This window comes from Suhomyces tanzawaensis, assembly GCF_001661415.1.
Source record: "Suhomyces tanzawaensis NRRL Y-17324 unplaced genomic scaffold CANTAscaffold_3, whole genome shotgun sequence".
NCBI lineage: Eukaryota > Fungi > Ascomycota > Pichiomycetes > Serinales > Debaryomycetaceae > Suhomyces > Suhomyces tanzawaensis.
In genome coordinates, this window is record NW_017963638.1 from 1,344,362 (window position 1) to 1,369,363 (window position 25,002).

Here is a 25,002-nt window from a genome sequence, read left to right on the forward strand (position 1 = left end):
ATATGAATTTACGATTACACTTACGAGGTTAGTCAATGAGTACCTTGATTAATTCAGATAAAGTAACACAGGTGGGATGGCGAGAGTCGTTTATTAATTAATTAGATAGGTTTATCTCGACAATAGTAAGGGGTAGTACACCTCACCTTACATCTTAACTCTTTGCTTTCTTTGCTGCTTCTTTTGCTTCTTCTCCAAAGCCTTCTTCTCCAATTTTGCCTGTTCTTCTGAGGACAAGTTTCTCAATCTGTCTCTTTCTTGCTTTCTCAACTTAGCCTTTTCAGCAAGGAGTTCTTCCTTCTTCAATTCTTCTCTGGCCTTGTTGATCTTGGCAACTTCGGTTTCTCTAGCCTTGACGACCTTTTTGAGAGCTTCAGACTTGAAGGTGATATCCTTAGCAGCTAACTTGTCGATTAAGTTGAAGACAGCGTCCAAAATGCTGTTCAATTGGTTCAATTGGTCCTTGTTGGAGATTGAGCCGGTAGAAATGATGACTCTCTTCTTTGGGATCAAGTCATTCAAATTCTCAGGTCTTTCGACTGGTTGGTCAGTAAAGGCGACGTAGTTCAAGAAAGAAGCGGCTTGAACAGACAAAGCTTGCTTCAATTCTGGGGTGGTAATCTTGTCTTGGAATTCGTTGGCTTCACCCATGTACACGAAGGATTCTGGCAAGTTGGCAGAATCGGACGTCTTGGTCAAGGACAAGTAATAGTTGAACTTTCTGAAGTCGTTCATACCAATTTTAGAGACAATAGCAGCAATGAAGTTTTCGTACTGAACGTCCTTGCTTGGGGTAATGACAATTTCGACCTTGTCGACCGGGGCGTAGATGTTCTCGGTGAAGAAGGACATGACGGTTTCTAAAATCCACACAAAGATGTTGTGTCTTGGGACCAATCTGAAGGTGAGGTCAACCTTGGCGATGTTGGCTCTACCGGTGGCGTAAGAGGAGTAGTTCTCGGAGGAGTCCTTGACGTAGAGCTTGTCCGAGGTGACACCGTATTGGAAGAAGTTCTTGGTGAAAGAACGTTCCAATCCCTTGAGGTACTTGGTGACCAAGGACTGGTTGTACACATCACCGATCTTGTAGAGAACAACGAAGGCAATGGTGAACAAAAGAGTCACGGCCTCGACTCTCCAGTCGTAGAGCTGGATACGTTGGAGAATAGTGAGGTTGGTCAATTCCTCAACGGTGTATTCCGCATATCTCTTGGGACTATTGTTAGTGGTGGGGACGGGAATTGGCACCGGAAAAGGGGCAACGCCTGGTGCTTTGGCCATAGTCTTCTACTTACGCTTCTTGGGTCACTTCTTCGACGAAGAGACCTAATGGTGCCAACAACTTTTCGAACATGTTTGCCTTGGAGTGGTGGTGATTGAAAAATTTCGACGTCCAATTTCGAGCGCCACAAAAAAGGTGGGGCAGTACGAGATAACCAGATCCGATCTTGAGGTGGTCAAACATAAATTAAAAAGCTTGAGTGTCAGACATGCAATGGTCCATTGTTGATGGCACACATATAGAGAAGATTGGGCAGTATTGAGTGTATGGTTTGGTAAGGGTAGAATTAATTGAATAAATTGGTAGTTCTCGAAAACAATTCTACAGTGGATGGCACGATGGTGGCACTGACCAGCACTGTGCCAATTCAGTGGGAAAAAACCAGCAGAACTTCATATTGTCACCAATATGCCCATTTTGCTGAAATACCTTGGAAATGGTCGTGCTGTCTCTGGTCAGAAACAGCTACGAAAAGTCCGACAGGTTGCAGCTTTGGCGACCCCGCAGCCGCAGATTGTAAGTCAGTAATAGATGAGGTCTATTATTTTCTCCAATTTGTGATAGCTATATTAATGTATGGTCTAAAGCTTTCTCAAGCATATTTGCTGGTGGTTGCTGTTCTACGGTCTGGTCTATAATCGTATCAGTCAGACTCTGTCGCTGTCAGAAATCCGTCACTTGTAACATGTATTTAATATAATAATTTGGACTTTTCCTTCTAAAGATGGAAATGTATTAGTGGCACTCAGTCGGATCCCTGGGCCATCCTACACCGAAGTGGGCCATTCCACTCTGCGCGTGGGAGCACCTGTGGGAAAGACATCCGCAATGAGGCATGTTTCCTCTTTTCATAGTACACCTCCTATCTTCTCTTCTTGGAGTCTGGCTCGTCTGCAGATTCGGCCTGGAAGTTCATCATGCCCTCTTGCACAGCATTCCTCACAATGTCCCGCAAGCCCTCCTCGGGGTTGTCGCTGTTCAAGATAGCTTCAATCTTCTTGCGTCTCTCGGCCAACTCCTCCTCAGAAAGCTCCTCCTGTTCCTGCTTGGATGGGTCGCTCTCGAGGGTGTATCTGATCTGGTGACCGTCGACGGTGCCAGGCGCTGGCAATGAGGCCACAAAGTCGTTGGCATCCTCCACCCTGGAGTCGTCCACACCGCCGTGAGCCAACGTTCTCAAGTACTCTACCACTTCGGGAAACTCGTCATCGTCCTCGATGTACTCTACGGCAGTCATGCCATCGTTGTTCTTAATCTTGTAGTCCGCACCCAATTTCTCCACCAAGTACTTGGCAGTGGCAACGTCCTCTACGTGATGGAGGGGGGTGTCACCTTCGGCGTCTTGCACGTTGACGTCGCCCTGTTTGTCTATCAAGTACTGCAACAACTCCAAATGGCCATAAGAGGCCGCAGCGTGGATGGGGGTGTATCCGTTGGGATCTTTGGCATCAGCAGCAAACTCACCCGAACTGATGTACTTCTCCACCACCTCTCTTTGATTATCGGCAGCTGCCACCCATATGTTAACCATAGCAACTGGTAGGACCTGAAAGTGTGTAGATGTGTTCGATGAGAAAAGATTTCTGGTGCGATCTCTGCAAATAAATCGATCTGACAGACTCAGACACTCCAGCAGCCATTTCGTTGTCGAGCAAGATCATAGACACGACTGCTTCACTAGCACCATAGACAGACCATCGTCCAAGCATTCCAGCGGGCGAAACCATAACAACATCTAATCTGGTGTACCAATGACCAATCCAGACAAAGTGGAGGTGTCGGCACCCGAAAAGCTCAGCGGGTTCGAGTGGTGGAGAAGATCGTTGCAGTACCGCACTGGTCTTGGGCTAGACGAGGCCGAAAAGCGCCAGTTCGAAGTCGACTTCCAGGCCAAACAAGCTCCTGCTCGGTGTGTGCTGTGTGACGAGTGGCGGGACTGGATGCTCCAGTACTCGCCGTCAGTGAACTTCATGATGGACCACATCCGCAAGCTCAGCAACGACCCTTCAGCCATCAGCAAGAGCAACATCATCTGCGACGTGTGCGACGACATGAAAGGAGGGGGCTTCCATCCCGAAGTGGGGATTTTGCTCTGCTCCAACTGGATCCGCAGCAAGTGGCAGTTGGAGGACATCTTGACCCACGAGTTGGTGCACGCGTACGACTACCTCAAGTTCGACGTCAACCTCAAGGACTTGAAGCACCACGCGTGTACCGAGATCAGAGCGTCCATGTTGAGTGGCGAGTGCCGGATGTTCAATGAAATTCAAAAAACTGGTTTGGGCAATTTCGGAAGCAAGTTCCAGCTGTGTATCCGTCGGAGAGCGGTGTTGTCAGTGAGTGCCAACCCCAATTGCAAGGACAAGGAAGAAGCGGAAAAGGTGGTGAACTCGGTATGGAACTCGTGCTTCAACGATACTCGTCCATTTGAGAGAATCTACCGTTAGTGTACATAGAAGGTAGAACTACAACCTGGACGAATAGTTCTAGTAAATGGACGAATGGACAAAGAACGATGACTACGAGAACTATTAATGTTAGGAAATAAGACGACGACTAGCAACTAGGACAGAACCTCCGTACTTAGATTACCGACGACTACAAGGACTAGTGCAAGAACTAGGCCACTATAAAACAATACGGCTAGTACTACGCAAAGCTAGCTTTCAAATTTAAACCAACGAATAGTTTTTGGCAATCCTGAAAGCTAGCTCTGTTATCAACTAACCTTCTTATATAATTTAAAGACGGAGCCGGTTCTGTTATCGAGACAAAATAAAATATTCAACATTCCTCTTACCCTGATGGTCCTGGTATTGGACTATACCACTCCAAAATAACCAAAACTCTCTCTAAAAAATCACTACTGAGCGAAGAAACTATGACTCTTAGTACTCTGGAACTGATGACGTGCTAGGTACTAAATGAACAACTAGGCAGAGACGGTAAAAAAATGCTGTGGACTAATACCAAACACTAGAATGACTGTATTAGACGCAACTAGATGACTCGTTTACTCAGCCAGAACCACTAATACGGAGTACAACCTTGGTTACTATGACCACCAACCCGAGTAGCATGATGTTGCCTAAATTCTTCAGAACCTTCCCGGAACCTGAACTTATCCGAAGCGTCCCGCTATCACTCCATCGCTGTGCCTTACCGGATGAATTCTCCAGCGTCAGCCGTCCCGACGTCGCCGCACCGTTCTGGGGGTTGCCACTAAACCGGCTGCAATTCAGAGCAACCCTGCCTGGTGCTGCCCCACAACAATAGGCACCAGTTCCAGGCTGCCGGAACATCCCACCACACCCGTGCCATCATTCGTTTCACCCCATTTGTCATCGCCCTAGTCTACACTACGCCTAAGTGCCTGGTGCGAGTCATCTCTACTCCGAAGGCCATCCTACCACGGTAATTGCGGATCCTCCCCGACATTGGACCAAACCATTGCGTCACCGTTGCACCCGTTGGCAGCTTCTTCCATGTATAAGCTGGTGGCCGAAGCAATTGAGCCCCTTATTCCCGCCAGAACCGATCGCACTAGCAACTATAAGTACGCGAGTCTTCCCGGGGTGCGATTGCGAGAAGGGCCATAACCATCTCATCGGAAATTCCAACCACCGAGTGTCCCACTGGTGTCTGTGAAGTCAATTGCCTGGTAGCACTCCGTTCAATAGCCCATCTTCGTCTGGATCTTCTATCATGCCCAGGCGAACCAACACCGAGGACAAACTCAACATCCTCCAAGACCGCAACGATGGCAAGAGACGGTCTCTTATCATCAGCGACGAGTTCGACGACTCCACAAGCTCAGCGTCCATCTCGGACTCCGACACTCTGCACTTGGATGACAAGCACGCAGCCATCGTGTTGGAGTCCACCAGCCAATCCCAGATAACTCGTGCCTTCCACGATTTGAACAGGGCCGCCTCCTACAGACTAAGGAAGCGCAAACCCAAGAAGGACGTAGCCGTGGATGAAGCCCCAGACAACAACCATAAGTCCGCCAAAGACAAGTTCGTGTCCCGCTTCGGAGACATCAAGTTCTATGCCGTTTCCAGCACCATCTTCGATACCGTTCAATTCAAGGAATCCGATGTCTACGGCGTCTACGTGCTCTTCTGGCTTGGAATTGGTTTCTTCATCTTCAGCAGTCTTGTCCATTATTACCTTGAGAATAAGCAATCCAAGGTCATCTGGGAATGGCCTATTGTGCAGATTCTACGCAAGGATATCGTTAAGGTTGCCTTCACCGACTTGGCCATGTACCTCTCAACATATTTCGTTTACCTCCTTCAAAAGGTTATCAAATTAGGTTGGTTCACTTGGCATTCCACGGGTTGGATTGTCCAGTCTGTGTATTGTGGAGCATTTTTCGTCTTTTGGCTATACTTTGCTTCGACAAACTGGATGGACTTCCCTTGGATTGCGAAGGTTTTCTTGGTGCTTCATAGCTTGGTTTTCGTTATGAAAATGCACTCGTATGGATTCTACAACGGATACTTGTGGAAAATTAACCTAGAATTGTTGTACAGTACTTCCTATCATACCAGGTTGTCTAATGGAAAAGCCAAACTTCCTGAAGGTTTTGACGAAGAGAAGACCTTGCACTTGTTAAAAGAAAGTATTGCATTTTGCAAGTTTGAGTTGGACTCCCAGGCATATACAACTACGATTTCTGAGGAAGGTGTTGAGTATAAGCCTAAGAAGGTGGTTGAATTTCCACAGAATATTACCCTTTTCAACTTTTTTGAGTTTTCCATGTTTCCAACCGTGGTCTACACGTTGAATTTTCCACGTACTCCCCGTATCAGATGGTTTTATGTGTTTGAAAAGGTTTGTGGTATTTTTGGAATATTGTTTTTGATGATCACTGTGGCACAGAAATGGATGTATCCCTTGGTTCATGAGTGTTATGCTGCTAGGAACCTCCAGGGCTCTGAAAAGTTCTTGAAGTATGTTTTGATTTCGTTGGATATTATTCCTGCCTTTCTACTCGAATATCTTTTGACGTTCTTCATGATTTGGGATGTGATTTTGAACTCCATTGCCGAACTCACCAGGTTCTCGGATCGTGATTTCTATGGTCCTTGGTGGTCATGTACAGATTGGTCCGAGTTCAGCAGGATCTGGAACGTGCCAGTTTACAAATTCTTGTTACGTCATGTTTACCATTCCTCAATCAGTGCACTTCATTTGCACAGGGGGCTGGCAGCTGTAGTAACATTCATGATTTCCTCAATTGTTCACGAGCTTGTGATGTACGTCATTTTTGGAAACTTCAGGGGCTACTTGTTGTTTTTGCAGATGAGCCAAGTTCCTATGATTATGCTTGCCAGAACTAAGCTTTTGCGCAACAGAAAGATTTTGGGTAATGTTATCTGTTGGTTTGGTTTTATTACTGCCCCCAGTGTGATATGTACCTCATACTTGATGTATTGAGCCTGATGAATGTGTTTTCCTTGAAGGTAGATAGCCTTGTCTATACCAAAAATTGATAGAAACTAGAAAATGACTACAGTTGGATGGAAGTCGTGCCCAGCGGGCCTTACAGAGTTGTAGAAGTTTAAATCCCATTCCAGAAATACCGTATTCGGCCAATAGTCAAAAGGATGCAGCCCAACAGATTTGGCAATTGGTATGCGGCTATATTAGTACTTGTATGCGAATAATAAATTGAGATTTGGTGTTAATTCCGTGAGACGCAACTCATTGCACAAGAATTCCTGAGCGAGAACATTATCCATACCTACCGAGAGACGGTGTAGTAGCTATGAATAGCATCCAGTTGCCAGAATTTGATCCTTTATAGCAATCTATTGTTGCTCTTATCATATGGTATGGACGCCCCTCCTCATTCTCAAAATAAGGAATAGGCTACTGACAATTGGGAGAACGTAAACTACAGGAACTCAAAACTGGTACTTGGTGTCCCAATTTGCTCAATAGGGATACTGGAGTAACAGCGGACTATACAAGGGTTGAGTTTTCCTCTGCCAGATAACTTTCATGTGGTGGAGAGCGAGGCTGAATACAGATGCGATCTAAAGTTGAGATGGCTAGTGTTCAACTCTACAGTCTCTACATGGCTGAGTCTACAGCTCTTGCTAGATGCCAGGGTGTACACCATCTTCAACTGGGCCACATATATCCTTCAGTGTATACTTTGTCGACCCGACAACACGAGTTGTTCGTAGTTTAGAGAGATGCTTCCTGCACTCAAGCCCTCCAATGCGTGTGAAGATAAGTCCCTGAGCATAGAATTTCTCTTGTTGTTGCCTAATCCAGTATTTTTGCAATGTGGGGTATGAGACAAAAAATAGTCCTGCAAAAACCACTTCCTCAACAACCGGTGTTGAATATGTCTCACAACGATGGTAGCACCATACCTGATAGACGGGATCCTGTTGGTTCCCATCACGACCTGCGCCTCAGGTACGTCCACCTATATGCTACAATGTGTGACTTTTTGAATCAACAACGGGCGTGCTTCCTGTCATCTGCATGCCGCACCATGCTTAATTCCTTAATTGGGCAACTCTTGGTAGCGGGGATGATATAAAACTTGGCTGAGGGCATTCCATGCGTTAGATCCATCGGGATATATTTGCAGTCAGTTCCACTCTCTTCATCATTTCTCGACAGCACTCATGGCGGACGAAGACTACACTGCCACCGTTGGTTTCTTACACCTAGTAAGGGCCATCAATAATAATCCTGAAGATGGAACTGGTATCAAGAACTTGATTGATTTTTCCCACAATGCCATGGGACCATTGATTCCCCAAGTCCTAGTAGATAAATTGATCACCCTTCAGATAAACTTATTCGGTGACTATGCTAAGAAAGCGGACATTGCACCAAGTATCGTGTTTTGCGTGGTGTTCTTTGTGATTGCCATCTGTCACCTCGTCATATTCCTCATCAACTTCAGCCGGGGCCACTACTTTTACATTTCAATAGGGTTGGTCATCTACTCGATGATGAGAATTGTGGGGTTTGCCTTGAGAGCCGTTTGGGCGGAAGACGTCACTAGAATCGGCGTGGGCTTGACCAGTGAAATCTTGTCGATTGTTCCATCCATTATTATTGTGTCGTTGAATTTAATTCTTGCCCAACGTTTATTCACCTGGAGACATCCTGTCGGTGGTACCAGAATGCTTTTCAACAGTTTTATGTTTGGTACCTACTTCTTTGTGCTCGTGGTCCTTGCAATCACGGTTACGGCTGCGTTTGTGCCTTACCTCCACTACTTGAGTAGTCAAGCATATGAATCGTGGAAGAAAGTCAACATGGCTACATCAATCTTGGTTATTTTGTATTCGCTCACATCCATCTCGTTGATCGGTTTATCATACTGGGCACCAACCAAGAAGGATGAAAGGTTGTATACTTATCAACCCTGGTGGATTGATAGCTTCCGTCCATTTTACTTTGTCAAGCCCGGGGCTGCAGCTGAAGCTGAAGAAACATTTATGAAGAGAAACCACAATCACAGACACGCAGTGAGAGTCATTGCTGCCACCCATCACAATTTCAACATGGTTGAGGGTTTGACCAACCAAAGAGGTGACTTGAAGCATAACAAGTCAATCATGATTTTGGTGGTGAGTACATTGTTCATCTTCATTGGTGCTCTTGGAAGATCCATCTCAATCTTCCAAAACCGTCAACAAAAATACTCCTCGGGAATTTGTAATTACGTGGCGATGTACATCATTTGGGGAGCACTTGAGGCAATTATCAACATTTTGTACATCGTTGGACGTATCGATTTGAGATTCTACAGACCCGATATACTTCCTCAAAAGGTCAGATCGATCATTACTGCCGAACAAACGTACTACCCATCGGAAGAAGAAGATGAGGAGGAGGACGAACGCTATGACTACGAGGAGGAGGAATACGAGAAAACCGAACGGATCTCACAATCCAATTCCAACTCCAATTCGAACTCTTTTGAAGACGGATGGAACTTCGTTGACGTAGATGTGAAGAGCGAGAAGAAGCACGTGCCGCCCTATCCCATATACCACAAGGAGAAACAAGACAATGACTCCGAATTCAATTTTTGAAAAAGGGGCCAAGAGTTGAAAATTTTGACCCTAACAAAATAACTATTTTTTATTGGTTTAGAATGCCAATGATAAACCAACTACATACCCGCCTCTGAAGTGTCGCCGGTAGGGTTCCCAATTGACTAGGCCTATGTTAGCGGCGTAGAGCTTATGGGAGCCTATGGTGTCATGTCGGTGCCACGATTAATACACAGGCCTGTATTAGTCCTGTACTCTACTTCAGTTCTGATAATAATAAACGTTTTTTGCAATCGGACTCGTTTTCCCGATCAGGCAGATTGCGAGCCTACGCCAAAATGAAAAAAATTTGGTTTATAAGGCCAACAACCCCACAGCAATGTAGACCCTATTGAAAAATGTCTGAATTAACTCATCCTTCAATTAAAGATGGCTGGTTTGCTGAGGTGTCTGACACCATGTGGCCAGGTCAAGCTATGTCTCTCAAGGTCGAAAAGGTCTTGCACGCCGAAAGGTCCAAGTACCAGGACGTTTTGGTGTTCAAGTCCACTGACTACGGCAACGTGTTGGTTTTGGACAACTGTATCCAAGTGACCGAGAGAGACGAGTTCTCCTACCAGGAGATGATCGCCCACTTGGCGTTGAACTCGCACCCCAACCCCAAGAAGGCGTTGGTGATCGGAGGTGGTGACGGAGGAGTGTTGAGAGAGATCTTGAAGCACGAGTCCATTGAGGAGGCTTGGTTGTGTGACATTGACGAAGCGGTGATCGAGGTGTCCAAGAAGTACTTGCCAGAGATGTCCAAGTCCTACAACGACCCCAGAACCAAGATCCACATTGGAGACGGGTTCAAGTTCTTGGCAGAGTACGTCAACCAGTTCGACGTGATCATCACCGACTCCTCGGACCCTGAGGGTCCTGCCGAGTCGCTCTTCCAGAAGCCATACTTCGAGTTGTTGAAGGGGGCCTTGACTGAGAAGGGGGTGATCTCCACCCAGGCCGAAAGCATCTGGTTGCACATGCCTATCATCTCCAAGTTGAAGCAGGACTGCAAGCAGATCTTCCCTGTTGCCGAATACGGATACACCATGATTCCTACGTATCCATCTGGATCCATTGGATTCATGGTGTGCTCCAAGGACCCTGAAGCTGTGGTGACCAAGGCGGCCAGATTTGACTGGTCCGACGACTTTGTGGCCAAGAACTTGAAGTACTACAACAAGAGAATCCACGAAGCGGCCTTTGTGTTGCCCACCTGGGCTGACCATATTTTGAACAAGAACTGACATATGCTATTGTGACATCGCGGCCTCCGGGTCTTATTGCGGGTTCTGCCTGTAGTATATAATGAGTTACGAATATAGGTTTTGGTTCAACTGTGTAGGCTGGTAGTGTGCCATGGTAGTGCTGTTTCGTTGGTGTAGGCAATGCCCTGTGGCTATTTGTTGGCAATGCCCTGTGGCTATTTGTTGGCAATGCCCTTTTCTGGCGACATTTTTCACCGCTTCGTCCATCTCTCGTCAGATTCCCGTTTGGTTGAGTTTGTTTGCATCATCGAGCAACAGCACAACGCACCATGTGAATTTCTCACAATTAATGATCAGGTTTACGAGCGCCTCGTATGCTTATCAGGCCTACACCACGGTGGGTTCGGGTGACCCGCTCGGACCGGTTGGTGATGGTTATCTACCACCAGATTCGGCTCGGCTCGGCGGACTTTGGCGGATTTTGTCTGTCCTGGTCACGGGGCCACTCCTCGTCAGATTGTGATACTCAGCCTTGGGCGTGCCTGTGCGTGGTGTCTCGCCGCATCAGCGCACGCCGCGTGCAACATCCGTTCTACCGTCATCAAGCATGGTGCTACCACGGGACCCCACGGAGGCCCACGGAGGCCTGGCACCCCCAACGCCTCCAACGGCCCACGAGACTGCCCCCGAGACTGCCCCCGAGATTGCCCACGTTATGGCCAAGACCGTCACTTGCCACCACTTTGGTCTTGGCTGCGTTGGCCAGCGAGCCCGTGACTCGTAAACCGCCAGTAAATCTCCCGCACCGCACTACCGCACTAAATCCGCACCGCACCGTTGCTAGACCTCCCACCACCAAACCCTCCCCACCGAGCGTTCGCAGCCCGCGCCAGCCTCACTTTGCTGACTTCTCCATAACCACCCACGCCGCTAATCTTTCCCTCCTGGGTGACCTGCTCAATCTCCCAGGCGCAACGCGACATAATCAACCCCACCATGGGACCACCATCACTAGCTTACTCTCGGCTTATGGTCACGGGCGTGGAAGGGCTCGCAATGGGTGCTAGCCTCGCCTCCTCCTCCCCACATTAGCGTGGTCACCGTGGGCCTCTGGTAGAACCCGATTGGCTGGAGTACTTCCAATGGTCGGATCGTTATCGGTCAATGTCTCAGCCTCCCTAAAAACGAATCACCGACGTCATTCTCGCAGCCAGCGTTGTATGGCTAATTATCATGTATTTTCTAGATATGGTCGCATTTATCTTCACGCTCACAACGGGTGCCAGCCCTATTTAAGTGACGAGTTGCCCCGTCCAAATACAAACCACACACACAATTGACTACTACTCATAACATGGATAATTCTAGCGTCTCCTTCACAAACAAAGAACCAGGCATCAAGCCTGACATGGTGTTGAAAAACTTTGCCAAAAGCTACGACACCCCACCCCCCAACACCTACCAGAACTTCATCAGCGGCTTGGGGTCGTTGTTCGGCAGCTGCGGTGTCTTCTGTTGTCTCTGCTCCAACCCCTACAAGCAGGTCGACCAGGGTGAGGTCGGGTTGGTCCAGACCTTTGGTGCGTTATCCAGAACCGTGGAACCAGGGTTGTCCTATGTCAACACCTGGAGTGAGAAATTGACCAAGGTCAGCATCAAGATCAACATCAAGGAGATTCCAGCCCAGAAGTGTTTCACTCGTGACAATGTCAGTGTGATCATCACTTCGGTGGTCTACTATAACATTATCGACCCCCAAAAAGCCATCTACTCCATCTCCAACATCCACGAGGCCATCACCGAAAGAACTCAGACCACCTTGCGTGATGTAATTGGTGGAAGAATCTTGCAGGATGTCGTCGAAAAGCGTGACGAAATCGCCGAAAGCATTGAAGGCATAATCGCCAAGACCGCATTCGACTGGGGTGTCAACATCGAGTCCATCTTGATCAAGGACTTGACCTTGCCCGAAAAGGTTCAAAGCTCGCTTTCCATGGCTGCCGAAGCTAAGAGAATTGGTGAGGGTAAGATTATCAACGCCAAGGCTGAAGTTGAAAGTGCCAAGTTGATGAGAAAGGCCGCCGACATTTTGGCCTCCAAGCCTGCCATGCAAATCCGTTACTTGGATGCCATTCAGAACATGGCCAAGAGCCCTGGAACCAGAGTTATCTTCATGCCTTCGGCTCAGGAAGTCGAAAAGATCTCGTCAGGTGTTACTGAAAACTCGCCCAAGGATAAGTTGGTCAACTATGAGGAAGATGAAGACTGGGCTGCAACCCAACTCTCCCCTGCACCAACTGGAATCCATAACTCCAGACAAGTTGCTGATACCGTTGCATTGCAAGAAGCCTTAAAGTAAGCCTTTTGAGAGGAGTTTAGGGCCCTGATCACCGGTTAACCAATTATTCCAAACGACAAGAATTTTCCTTTATCTTCAATAACTTCAATGGGCTTCTATTGAGTTTTCTTTACTTTTCAGAACGTCTATGATGACGCCGCTAATGATAACCTACCATCGCTTGATACGATTGTTTTAATAACTGCTTAATATAATAATATGCCGATTATCTGTAGTAGGGATTCCAAGGGATTCTTTCCGGACCTATTTTTTCAGGGAATGATCCTCATTGCAGTAGGGATTCAGAATTAGAAGGCGGTCCTATGCAGTGAATAATGTCCACATATTGACGTAGGATTTCTCAATTAGAGACGCAGTGTCTCGGGATGTTCCATATATTGTACTAAGGGATTTCAAAATCAGGAATGTAGCCCTTGCTTTCAGTTAATATCACGTATTGCGGTAAGGGGTTTCAATATTGTTTGTAGTATCTCAGTGAATAATCTTCCACGTAGCACAATACGGCTTTCTCCCTGTTGTTGGTGCCAAAGATGGAGTATCCTCCATTCGTTTCCAGTATCGCTGTTTGCATAGCTCCAAGTCCCTCTCGGTAACTCTGGACCTCACAAGGTCGCTCAAATGTGCAGGTAGTTCTTTTGAATGAGAGGCAACGTTATTGGCCGTAGAAGGGGGTTTTAATGGGGCATTCCGTTTCGACTCCGACCTTGGAGGCTTCCCGGCAGCGGAAGCACCCGTTTGCCCATATTTCAGGTACTTAGTGTTTGCCATTCCGCAGTGGAAGCCTAGCATATTAGAACGGATACTTCCAGGTCCAACCGCATCCTCCTGTTCGTCCACACTGGACTGAGCCTTGAGCTTAGAATAAGCCTCGCTTTCAAACACCAAGCCGTTGTTCTGCCTCACTCTCTGGGCCTGTTTCTCGGCCGCCGCCGTCCTGTAGCCCTGTTGCTCCTCCTTCCGTCTCTTGTTAGACTCCAACAATTTATCCATGTATTTTGGGCCAGAGGAAGCCCTTGCAGGTGCAGGCTTCGCCAACACCAGCTCGTAGTCCTCCTGCAGTGCTTCTGCTTCCTTCGACGCCTGGAGCACCACTTTCTGTGCTTTCTTGTGCATCATTTGCTTGAACTTAGACTCCTGATCATCGCTGTCAGAATCGGAGTCCGACTGGAGAGGACGCTTGGGCTTCAGCTCCTTGGGCTTGGATAGTCCAGGCTTGCGCTGGAGGCTGAACTTCATCGTGGCTAGCGTCTGGTGGTGATGCAACTCGATCGCAAGCGTTGCTAGTGTCGTGCGGTTGCATCTACTAGTAACGCGCCATATGGATTGATCCGACAAAAACGAACGTTAGAGCCTCAAACAGACATTAACGACCGGCAATACACCGGCAGATCTCCAATCAACCAAACCACATCCACCACGACAAATCTCCCCCACATAGACCACATAGATAGCAGTGGGCAGACTCAATACCAGCACACCAAAATGGACGCTCCTGGATACGATTGGTTGAATATACCGAGCAATAGATCCGACAATGGAGATGGACACAACTTCAGGGCACAGGCATTTGGCCAGCCTGCAAGTGGTGCAAGCTCGCCAATTCCACCAGTTTCGTTTGGGCTCGGCAGCACAGGCCAGAATGGGTCTGGCTCGGGGGTTGCCAACGGTCCTGGATCCAGTGGCCACAACCCGGGATTCAACCAACCTCCTGAGATAACCGTGCAGCGCACCGAAGCTGGGACCCACCAGCCTCACAACTACTACTTCCGCAACAACTCTGCCGATCAACTACGTGCCAACGCCCGCCAGAACAACGAGACATTTGGCCAAAGCAGCAGCATGGACAGTCTCTTCCAAGACCAATCCAATACCGAGGATGACTACAGCATCCCTCTTTCGCTCACAGCCCAGGAGCTCACGCTCCAGGAATCCAAAACATACATGAGGTGGTACAGCGATATACTAGCCAGAACCAACAGTCGTACCGTGACCATGCACGATGTGTTCACATTCCTTAACAACTTCAAGATTCCTACGACAGCGAAGGAGAAGATCCAGCGAATCTTTCAGAAACTCCTCCGTTCCATCAACATAGGTGAGTTCTTTGCCCTCTTGCGGTTAATCAGCCATACCCTCAACGGCTCGGATCCAATGAGAAAGTTGATCAAAGTCAAGGCCCTGGTACCCACGCCTCCTTCAATTCTTTCGAAGAAAAGACAGAACGACGAGGACAATGAACCAGAGGCCGATTTCGATGATACTGGCATCGTGGAAAATATACCACCACCCAGTCAAAACCATACCAACAAGCCCTTGGATTTGGATACTTTTACCCAGTTCATGTTGACAGGTGAACGGCCAGACGACGTACCCAAAAAGAAAAGGTCCAAGAAGTTGAAATCCGTGAAGTTTTCTGATCAGATTGTCACTGACATACATGATAGTTCGTTTATCAACAGTCCGGTAGGCTCGCCAATGCCAGATTCAAAGTTGGACTACTCATTACCGATGGATCAACTTTTGAATAAGATCAAGCAACAACCCACCCAACAACAGTTTAAACCAGATGAAGAAGAGAGGAAAGTGCTTGAAGAAATGGAACCACAAATGAACCACTTCAGAAATTTGCATGCGGTTGATACTGCTTCAATCGGAGGCGTACCAGCCAATCTTGAGGTACATGATAACTATGAATTTTTAAGACCAAACATGACTGGTCCAGCACAAATGGCAGAAATGTTTAGTCCATCACCGGAGCCAGAATTATTAAAACCTAACATGACTGGCCCTGCACAGATGCAAAAGTACTACAATTCTGATCCCTCACTTCGTGATGATGTCGCTCCTTTAAGACCAAATGCCACTGGCCCTTTGGACATGGCGAGAATATTCTCTCCATCCGCACCGTCTGAAGTTCAGCCACAGCAACAGCTGCATCAAGATGCTGCAAAGGTTTCGTTGCAATCATTTACTAGTCAAATGACAGGAAATACATTTGCCAATACGGTTCAAAACTCCAGAGTTAGTTCGGATGGCTCGCCTGTCAGACATCATTCATCGTCTTTATCCAATAGACCATTACCCCCTCCTCCCGTCCCAAATACCAGAAGAACCAGATCGGTGTCCTCTCCTACTCCAAGGCACTCTTCACCATTGTCCAATCAATACAACAGTGCAGAGAACCTACAAAACAACTCATCCACTTTAGCTGTACCAGGCCAGCCTCCGATGATTCCTCCAAGATCACCATTATCCAATAACTACATGAACACTTCGCAAAGTCATTCTGGAAGCCCGGTTCCAAACAATGTCGGAAAAATACCACCTCCACCTCCTCCATCAAGAAGAAGAAATACATCAGTATCTGCCCTGGGCAACCTACCTGCACAAGGCAATGCTCCAGCATTACCTCCTAAGGTGGTTATCGGACAGCAACTGTATTACCAACCTTCTTCAAACAATCCCTACAGCAATGGTGACACGGCACCAAACAACATTTATTCTGGCGGGAATCAATCGAACGACAGCACTGCTAATATTTTGGACGATTTAAAAGCATTACAGGAAGAAGTGGATAAAATAAGAGATATGACAGGTGGTTTTTAGCCAGAGACTGTTACATCTGTTTTTGATATCCAAAATAGCATTCAATTCTCCAAGTTTATACTCCATATATAAACCTTTCTGATATTTAGTTCATTTTTTTCATTTAGACTAGTGACCAATAGGTTGCAATACAGGTTTTTAACTCTAATGAGATACACCGTAGATTAAAGTATGAATTAATATACTTCCTATGATATTAAGGCCCGACAAAATAGTTTAGTTTTTTGCGAATGGGAAGTATATTATAATCTGTCGAACTCAAAACCCGTGTTTAGCACTTGTGTCAATTCTTTAAATTTACCTAGAATACTTGAAAATTTTGTGAATATTTCAACTTTAAAACAATGTAAATCGAAAAATTTAAAGAATGATTCCGAACACACAGTGCATTCTGTCCATTCATTTTCACATTGAAGATGGTTAAAAATAAGTATGTACCATAAACTAATGTGGATTAAGTTGGGAGTTGGATAGTTTGATATCTTGCAGCTATTGCTCGAACCTTTAAAAATACCATTTATTAGTCATTTTGCATCTATATCGCTAATTAAATGATTTATTCATAGTACTTTAATAAAACAGTAGTGTATTCTTCCTTTTTTACCGGTGATTTACCACTCTAATGGTTATTTATGAGCAAAGCATTCTGCTTTTTTATAACTGAAGGGACTGTATTAGGTGGTTTTCTACCTAGCTAAAAAGGACTTCATGTCACGGAAAGTCCTACTCTTCATAGAATGGTAAATACGAAACCCCGACCTGTTGCAAAAAACCAAAAATCACATCGGGGATGTGAAATACGTACGCATAAATGGCGTGCGCAGTCCAATAATTCGACTATAGTATACTCAGGTTGGTGAATGAGCACATTTCGTCCAACATGAAGTTGCTTCACTAGCTCAGTTGGCAGAGCGTCAGTCTCATAGCATTAGTTGTGAAATCTGAAGGTCGACAGTTCGAACCTGCCGTGGAGCACTTCTTTACCATGCTTCACTAGCTCAGTTGGCAGAGCGTCAGTCTCATAGCATTAGTTGTGTCATCTGAAGGTCGACAGTTCGAACCTGCCGTGGAGCATGTATTTTTTGCTTTTTGATATTGATCTTTCCTTTACTTTTGCCCACTCATGAACTTTTCTTGTTTCGCTCTCATCGTGTCCGAGTCAAATATATCCCAATTTTGTGCGATGTGAGTAGCCGTAGTCAACCTCGAGCTGCCGGAGTTTGATCGGCCGCGCCCCTCCCTGTGGACATTTTGATCTCACTCTGGACGAGTCACCGGCAGAGTCAGTTTTAGTTATCTTTACTTATCTCAGGTACCCCAGACGTATTTTGCAGCTAATCAGCCGTGAAGAACCGTAAACGAGTATTGGGACTCCCACCTAAACCCCAGGCCATAATCTGGATATGATTAGCATCTAGGTATGACGTGGCCATACCCCTATGAGTCTGCCACGAGGAAAAATTTTCCAAGCCTAAATTACGCCAATTCATTCCAAACCCCGGAATTAGCGACGGAGACTGCGAACAAATTTGCAGAGTGCACGTGACATCAATAGTTAAGCATCCCGGATATCGTGCCCACTAGCTTGCCAGGTGACTATTACTCATTAAAATTTTTCCACTATAACGTTATAAAAGTACACCATTGTTGCACCTGAAATCGTTGACCATATCAACAATTCACCATGTCCTCTCCACAACAAATAGCAAACACATTTCAACAAGCGTTGAATCTTTCCGATTCATCCAATGCTGTCTCCACCTCCCCCACTCACTCATACTTGAGTCAATATGTTCCAAGCTCACAAAAGAACACCAAAACCCTTAAGCCATTTTCCACTGGTGACATCAAGATTCTTTTGTTGGAAAACGTCAACCAAACTGCTATCAACATTTTCCACAACCAGGGTTATCAAGTGGAATTTTACAAATCCTCTTTGCCCGAAGATGAATTGATCGAGAAGATTAAGGATGTCCACGCCATCGGTATCAGATCCAAGACTAAATTGACGCAAAAGGTGTTGGAACACGCAAGAAACTTGGTCGTCATCGGCTGTTTCTGTATCGGTACCAACCAAGTTGACTTGGAAGCTGCTGCTAAGGCCGGTATCGCTGTGTTCAACTCGCCATTTTCCAACTCTAGATCGGTGGCCGAATTGGTGATTGCTGAAATTATCTCCTTGGCTAGACAATTGGGTGACCGTTCCCTTGAAATGCACACTGGTACCTGGAACAAGGTCAGTGCCAAGTGTTGGGAAATCAGAGGCAAGACCTTGGGTATCATTGGTTACGGTCATATTGGTTCCCAATTATCGGTGTTGGCCGAATCCATGGGTATGAACGTCATCTACTACGATGTGCAAATGATCATGTCTTTGGGTAACTCCAAGCAAGTGGACACCTTGGATGAACTTTTGTCAAGAGCCGACTTTGTCTCCTGTCACGTCCCTGAGCTTGATGACACCAAGAACTTGTTGAGTGCTCCTCAATTTGCTGCCATGAAGGACGGTTCTTTTGTCATCAACGCTTCCAGAGGTACTGTCGTTGACATTCCTGCCTTGGTCCAGGCCATGAAGGCTGGTAAAATCGCCGGTGCTGCCTTGGACGTGTATCCACACGAACCAGCCAAGAACGGTGAAAACTTGTTCTCCAACGAGTTGAACAGCTGGGCCTCCGACTTGTGCTCGTTGAGAAACGTCATTTTGACTCCCCACATCGGTGGTTCCACCGAGGAAGCCCAATCTGCCATTGGTATCGAGGTTGGTACCGCTTTGACCAAATACATCAACGAAGGTTCTTCCACCGGTGCTGTGAATTTCCCCGAGGTTGCTTTAAGAGGATTGGACTTGGACCAGCAAAACGTTGTCAGAGTGTTGTACATCCATCAAAACGTTCCTGGTGTGTTGAAGACCGTCAACAACATCTTGTCCAACCACAATATCGAAAAGCAGTACACCAACTCTAGAGGTGATGTTGCCTACTTGATGGCGGACATTTCCGATGTGGATATTACCGATATCAAGTCCTTGTATGAACAATTGGAGCAAACCCCATACAAAATTGCCACCCGTTTGTTATACTAAGCGTGTTACTGACGCGCACTTCTTGTATGTTACTATATAATCTAATCTAATTTAATGAACCTTCAATTGATAGTTTCCACGTAGTAACCAACCTGCTATTCTCCAGAGTCGCACACTTGTAGGTTAGCCAGTGGCGCCGGGCACGCGCCGGGTAACTGCTAAAGTTCGCGCCCTGCACACAGTCCCACCTCGTTGAGTTATATGGTGGCAACTCACACTCATTACACCACCAATACCACCTAGAGCATAGACTACTCCCAACCATCCTTACATACTCGTACGCCCGGAATCAGGAATATCGAGTCGATCTACACACAATATCCCCGGAACTAGGCGACATTCAATCATGGCATTGGTTTCGGCAGCTCCATATTTGGCTCTCTTGAGTGAGCAAGACTCGAGCTTGAAGGCGTATGCTTTGAACTCCTTGAACGACGTGGTCGATCAATTGTGGGCAGAAATCGCCAATAACATCACCGACTTGGAAGAGCTTTACGAGGATCAGTCCTTCGAAAAGAGAGCTTTGGCTGCTCTTATCATTTCCAAGGTCTACTACAACTTGGGTGATTTCGATGCCTCCGTCAGATACTCACTCTTCGCAGGTGACGAGTTCAACATTGAGGAGCAATCGCAGTATATCGAGACCATTGTATCCCAATGCATCAATCTCTACAGCTCATTGTCACAAAAGAAGTATGTTGATTCCTCGGTAGAAATCGATCCTCGTTTATCTGGAATCTTTGAGAGAATGTTGGAAAAATGTATCAAAACCAATGAATTGAAGTTGGCCATCGGAATTTCTTTGGAAAGTTACAGATTGGACATTGTCAAGCACGTATTGGAACAACAGATCAAAGTTAACGAAGAAAACGCATTAAATTTGATAAACTATGTTTTGGTGTGCACCAATACTGTCATAAGCAACACTACATTCAGATCTGAAGTCTTGAACTCTTTGGTTTCCTTGCTCTTGTCGTTGTCCAAGTCCCAAGATTTCTTCACCATTTTCAAGATCGTTGTGCAGTTGAACGACTCCAAGTTGGGAAGCACCATTTTCAAGGAATTAATCAAAAAGAACGAAGAATTGATTGCTTATCAAGGTGCTTTTGATTTGGTGAGCACTGCTTCTCAAGAGTTGTTAGATACTACTATCAGTGAATTGACAAGCGATAGCTCAATCGATGTGTCTGAGCCTGTTACAAAAAGATTGTTGAGCATCTTGTCAGGCGTTCCTACTTGTGATTTGGATATCACTTTCTTATACAAGAACAACAACACTGATATCACCATTTTGAACAAGACCAAGAACTTGTTAGAAAGCAGATCATCAGTTTTCCATTCTGCTGTGACTTTTGCTAACGCTTTCATGCACGCAGGAACTACTGATGATTCTTTCTTCCGTAAGAACTTGGAATGGTTAGGTAGAGCTACAAACTGGTCCAAATTCTCAGCAACTGCTGCATTGGGTGTTATACACAAGGGTAACTTATCGCAGGGTCGTAACATCTTGAAGCCTTATTTGCCAGGATCTTCTGGGGCTGCTCATTCGAAGGGTGGTTCCTTATTCGCTCTTGGTTTGATCTATGCCGGTCATGGTAGAGAAATTATTGAGTACTTGAAGCTGTTCATTGATGAGCATGGTAACTCTGCCGGAAGTAGCGAAACCGAAATCATTTTGCATGGTGCTGCTCTCGGTGCTGGTGTTGCTGGAATGGCATCTGGTAGTGAGAGTCTCTTTGAAGCATTGAAGGTTGTTTTATATTCCGACTCTGCGGTCTCTGGTCAAGCGGCTGGTTTGGCTATGGGTCTAGTGATGTTGGGATCTGGTAACGAAAGTGCCATTAATGACATGTTCACATACGCCCAAGAGACTCAACACGAAAACATCATCCGTGGTTTGGCTATCGGTATTGCTTTGTTGAATTACGGACGTGAAGAAAAGGCTGATTACGTGATTGAGAAATTAATGAAACAAGAGAATCCAATTTTAAGATACGGTGGTGCTTTCACCATTGCTTTAGCATATGCTGGAACTGGAAACAATGGTGCGATCAAGAAATTATTACACTACGCCGTATCTGACCCATCCGATGACGTCAGAAGAGCTTCTGTGTTGTCCTTGGGTTTCTTACTCATCCGTTCATACACTGCTGCTCCACAAATAGTCCAGCTCTTGTCACAATCTCACAATCCACATGTCCGTTATGGTACCGCCATGGCCTTGGGTATTTCTTGTGCTGGTAGAAGCTTACCAGCGGCAATTGAGGTCTTGGAACCTTTGACTAAGGATCCAGTAGACTTTGTGAGACAAGGGGCTTTGATGGCCAGTGCTATGATTTTGATCCAACAGAATGAGACTGCTTATCCAAAGGTCCAAGAATTCACCAAGCAATACGCCGACACCATCAAAAACAAGCATGAAGATGCTTTAGCCAAGTTTGGTGCAACCTTAGCACAAGGTATCATTGATGCTGGTGGTAGAAATGTTTCTATCAACTTAGAACATGCGCAAACCAATACCTTGAACATTAAGGCAATTGTTGGTTTGACCGTGTTTGCCCAATCGTGGTACTGGTTCCCCTTGGCACACTTCTTGTCTTTATCATTCACCCCAACCTCAATCATTGGTGTTAGAAGTGACTTGAAGGCACCACAATTCGAGCTTAACTGCCATGCCAAACCTGAATTGTTCCAATACCCACCAAAGGTCGAAGAAGCCAAGGAAAAACAGCCAGACAAGTTGGCTACCGCAGTGTTGTCCACCACCAAGAAGGCGAAGTCCAGAGCTAAACAAAAGCAAAATAAGAAGGACAAGATGGACATAGACGAGGAAAAGCCTGAACCTGCCAAAGAGGCCGAAAAGGAGAAGGAGAAGGAGAAGGAAGTTTCAGTTAAGGAGGAATCTAAGGAAAATAAGAACGAGCCAGCCGTGATCCGTTACACCAAGACCCCCTACAAGATTGGAAACATGACAAGAGTGTTACCTGCTCAATCGAATTACATCGCGTTTTCAAAGGACGACAGATACGTGCCAGTAAGAAAGTTCAGGGGTACTGGTGGGGTTGTGGTATTGGAAGACACCAAGCCCGAAGAAAAGGCTGAGACCATCAGAACCGTGAGACAGCTCAACGCCACTGAAGCTCCGGTGCCAGAGCCTTTCACCTTGAGCGAGGAGGATTTGCAAGAAGATGATTAGAAAGCTAAATAGTGTAATGCACATTCAGAGTAATTGCGTCTGTAGAGGTTCTAGCCGTACCACTCCATAGTGGTAATTTGGCACGGACATTTAAATATCAATGTCGGGTATTCGTGGCCGGTTTTAATTTTATCCATACTGGGTAATACGTCAGGAAAGCGGTTCGGGAAACGCTTCCAATGCAGTAACCAGAATATCACACTACCGTTACGAGCATCTTCTCCACTACAATCGCGCTCGCCGGGTTTAGCTAGGGGGCTTTGTGTGCTCCAATTGCCGAGCGTACCTAAATTGACTAGTGTGCAGTTTGGCCAGTGTATCTTTTGATGATGAATCTTGTGCACTATCTGTTCCCTGAAGGCCGTGTCATTTGTGCTTTTCTTACTGTTTGGTTTGTAATCTTAGAGCATCTTTCGATTTTCCCACCTTGTTCAAATCGATCCCATCCCCTCAGCTGAGAATCTCCATTTTTCAGATTCCAAACACGCTCTGCTAATCGGGCCCCCTCCAGCCAAGTGCTCCTCCTGACTGTTTACCAGTGAATACAATCGTTTTCCGTACTTGCTAAGTACTCCCCTGCCGAATTTATGCTGGCTCCACAGACTTCCATGTCAAGAGAACGCTTAATCTATACCCCCATGGGCCCTTCTGGGACTCTAGAACCAGAGGGGATACGTATCTCGGGCCAGAATTCCGATGACCTTGTCGCTCGCAACGACGACAGCTCAGGCTGCTTCTACTGCTTCAACTCAGGCACATCTACGCAAACATTGTCGTTCATTTCGTACCGCGATATTCTCCACGCTTCCAGTCTTGAAACCAACACCAGCGACGTCCACCAGGCAGAAATCACCTACGTCGTTCCAGTGGAGTCCACAGTGGAAGTTCGCAAGATCGTGGTCCACTTCCCAGAAGTGGACTTGGAAGCAGCCGAACCCATCGCCAACCTCATTCTAAAGAAGGCCTACCCCGAGAACAACTCCAAGCCTTCGGTGTTGCTTCTCATCAACCCACACGGAGGAAAGGGCGAGGCTCTCCACATTTATCAGAAGAAAATCTTGCCTATTTTTCAGGCAGCTAACCTCCAGTTCACCTTCAAAGAGACTGAGTACAGTGCCCATGCAGTGGAGATTGCCAGAGAATTGGATGTGGATAAATACGACATTGTTGCGTGCTGCTCTGGTGACGGGATACCCCATGAGGTCATCAATGGGTTTTACCAGCGTGAAGACAAGGGTGTGACCGCGTTCAATAAGGTGGCAGTGACTCAATTGCCTTGTGGCTCTGGTAATGCCATGGCATTGAGTTCTTACGGCTCTGCTGATGCCAGTTTGTGCACATTCGAGATGTTGAAGTCCAAAAGAAAGAAGCTTGACTTGATGGCAGTGACCCAGCTCATTGACGGGTCTGAGGTGACTAAGTTATCTTTCTTAACCCAGTGTTTGGGAGCTGTGGCAGATGCTGATATCGGTACTGAAAACCTCAGGTGGCTTGGTCCCATCCGGTTCGAGTTGGGTTGTATCCAAAAAATCTTTAGCAGGGCTACATATCCTTGTGATTTGTACGTGAAACCTGTCACCGAAACGAAAAACCAAATCACGAAACATTATGAATACCATGCTCAGAACCCAAAGGACCACTTGCCCCTGCTTTCAAAGGACGATTTCGTATTGAATGGACCAAAGCTCTCAGAAATCCCATCCAGTGACTGGATCAAGCTTCCTGCAAGCCAAACCGATAACTTGACCCTCGCCTACGTAAGTAAATTGCCTTATGTGTCCCATGAGGTCCAGTTCTTTCCTGCTGCCCTACCTGATGACAAAGCGATGGATATGATATTGGTAGACACGGGTTCTACTATCCTAGAACACTTAGCAGTGCTTACAAACACAAAGGAGGGTAAACATGCTCTCCAAGACAAAATACACCACCAAAAGATCTCGTCGTACAGACTTGTTCCGAAATCTAAGGACCCTGAAAATCACTACCTTTCAGTGGATGGTGAGAGTTTCCCATTCCAAACCTATCAGGTTGAATTAATACCACGAGCACTTACGATCTTGTTACCCGAAGGCACATTTGTTGATACTCATTACTCGAAACAACTTTTCCAAAAGGCCTAAGCTGGAGTAAGAAGAAGGATAACTGTTTAGATATGACAATGCGGCGCCTCCACCGCACTAACAAGAGA

General features: G+C 46.3%; 14 protein-coding genes and 2 non-coding genes across 16 annotated transcripts; 13 read left to right on the forward strand and 3 right to left on the reverse strand.

Annotated features, from left to right (window-relative positions):
• Positions 1–43: 43 nt before the first annotated feature.
• CANTADRAFT_25873 (uncharacterized protein) lies at positions 44–1,365 on the reverse strand. The gene has a single exon (XM_020207564.1). It carries the CDS (start codon positions 1,279–1,281, stop codon positions 148–150), a length of 1,134 nt encoding a protein of 377 aa, XP_020065310.1. The 5' UTR covers positions 1,282–1,365; the 3' UTR covers positions 44–147.
• Positions 1,366–1,451: 86 nt separating this feature from the next.
• On the forward strand, positions 1,452–2,032 carry CANTADRAFT_229405 (uncharacterized protein). The gene has a single exon (XM_020206894.1). It carries the CDS (start codon positions 1,621–1,623, stop codon positions 1,918–1,920), a length of 300 nt encoding a protein of 99 aa, XP_020065311.1. The 5' UTR covers positions 1,452–1,620; the 3' UTR covers positions 1,921–2,032.
• Positions 2,010–2,819, reverse strand: CANTADRAFT_25874 (uncharacterized protein). Its single transcript, XM_020207565.1, has one exon. The coding sequence runs from the start codon at positions 2,811–2,813 to the stop codon at positions 2,145–2,147; it is 669 nt and encodes a 222-aa protein (XP_020065312.1). The 5' UTR covers positions 2,814–2,819; the 3' UTR covers positions 2,010–2,144.
• Positions 2,820–3,033: 214 nt separating this feature from the next.
• CANTADRAFT_50575 (putative metalloprotease) lies at positions 3,034–3,729 on the forward strand (the record flags this gene model as incomplete). Its single annotated transcript, XM_020209841.1, has 1 exon — positions 3,034–3,729. The coding sequence occupies one exon, from the start codon at positions 3,034–3,036 to the stop codon at positions 3,727–3,729; it is 696 nt and encodes a 231-aa protein (XP_020065313.1).
• A 1,258-nt stretch (positions 3,730–4,987) lies between these two features.
• Positions 4,988–6,727, forward strand: ARE2 (sterol acyltransferase; the record flags this gene model as incomplete). Its single annotated transcript, XM_020209827.1, has 1 exon — positions 4,988–6,727. One exon carries the CDS (start codon positions 4,988–4,990, stop codon positions 6,725–6,727), a length of 1,740 nt encoding a protein of 579 aa, XP_020065314.1.
• A 1,208-nt stretch (positions 6,728–7,935) lies between these two features.
• Positions 7,936–9,156, forward strand: CANTADRAFT_27831 (DUF3112 domain-containing protein; the record flags this gene model as incomplete). The annotated part of the gene is made up of 1 exon (XM_020208210.1): positions 7,936–9,156. A coding segment is annotated over one exon (1,221 nt), but the record flags the coding sequence as incomplete, so codon positions are not given.
• A 563-nt stretch (positions 9,157–9,719) lies between these two features.
• On the forward strand, positions 9,720–10,607 carry SPE3 (spermidine synthase; the record flags this gene model as incomplete). The annotated part of the gene is made up of 1 exon (XM_020209657.1): positions 9,720–10,607. One exon carries the CDS (start codon positions 9,720–9,722, stop codon positions 10,605–10,607), a length of 888 nt encoding a protein of 295 aa, XP_020065316.1.
• Positions 10,608–10,774: 167 nt separating this feature from the next.
• CANTADRAFT_229361 (uncharacterized protein) lies at positions 10,775–11,778 on the forward strand. Its single transcript, XM_020206891.1, has one exon. The coding sequence runs from the start codon at positions 10,943–10,945 to the stop codon at positions 11,633–11,635; it is 693 nt and encodes a 230-aa protein (XP_020065317.1). The 5' UTR covers positions 10,775–10,942; the 3' UTR covers positions 11,636–11,778.
• CANTADRAFT_229360 (uncharacterized protein) lies at positions 11,779–13,162 on the forward strand. Its single transcript, XM_020206890.1, has one exon. The coding sequence runs from the start codon at positions 11,923–11,925 to the stop codon at positions 12,925–12,927; it is 1,005 nt and encodes a 334-aa protein (XP_020065318.1). The 5' UTR covers positions 11,779–11,922; the 3' UTR covers positions 12,928–13,162.
• On the reverse strand, positions 13,138–14,274 carry CANTADRAFT_229389 (uncharacterized protein). The gene has a single exon (XM_020206892.1). The coding sequence runs from the start codon at positions 14,161–14,163 to the stop codon at positions 13,399–13,401; it is 765 nt and encodes a 254-aa protein (XP_020065319.1). The 5' UTR covers positions 14,164–14,274; the 3' UTR covers positions 13,138–13,398.
• On the forward strand, positions 14,157–16,667 carry CANTADRAFT_25878 (uncharacterized protein). The gene has a single exon (XM_020207566.1). The coding sequence runs from the start codon at positions 14,410–14,412 to the stop codon at positions 16,531–16,533; it is 2,124 nt and encodes a 707-aa protein (XP_020065320.1). The 5' UTR covers positions 14,157–14,409; the 3' UTR covers positions 16,534–16,667.
• Positions 16,668–17,421: 754 nt separating this feature from the next.
• On the forward strand, positions 17,422–17,508 carry CANTADRAFT_t96. The gene has a single exon. It is a non-coding gene; the product is annotated as a tRNA-Met (tRNA).
• A 12-nt stretch (positions 17,509–17,520) lies between these two features.
• On the forward strand, positions 17,521–17,607 carry CANTADRAFT_t97. Its single transcript has one exon. It is a non-coding gene; the product is annotated as a tRNA-Met (tRNA).
• A 424-nt stretch (positions 17,608–18,031) lies between these two features.
• Positions 18,032–19,681, forward strand: SER33 (phosphoglycerate dehydrogenase). Its single transcript, XM_020207567.1, has one exon. It carries the CDS (start codon positions 18,218–18,220, stop codon positions 19,613–19,615), a length of 1,398 nt encoding a protein of 465 aa, XP_020065321.1. The 5' UTR covers positions 18,032–18,217; the 3' UTR covers positions 19,616–19,681.
• Positions 19,682–19,961: 280 nt separating this feature from the next.
• On the forward strand, positions 19,962–22,847 carry RPN2 (proteasome regulatory particle base subunit; the record flags this gene model as incomplete). Its single annotated transcript, XM_020210904.1, has 1 exon — positions 19,962–22,847. One exon carries the CDS (start codon positions 19,962–19,964, stop codon positions 22,809–22,811), a length of 2,850 nt encoding a protein of 949 aa, XP_020065322.1. The 3' UTR covers positions 22,812–22,847.
• Positions 22,848–23,449: 602 nt separating this feature from the next.
• Positions 23,450–24,934, forward strand: LCB4 (sphinganine kinase; the record flags this gene model as incomplete). Its single annotated transcript, XM_020210778.1, has 1 exon — positions 23,450–24,934. The coding sequence occupies one exon, from the start codon at positions 23,450–23,452 to the stop codon at positions 24,932–24,934; it is 1,485 nt and encodes a 494-aa protein (XP_020065323.1).
• Between the last annotated feature and the right edge of the window lie 68 nt (positions 24,935–25,002).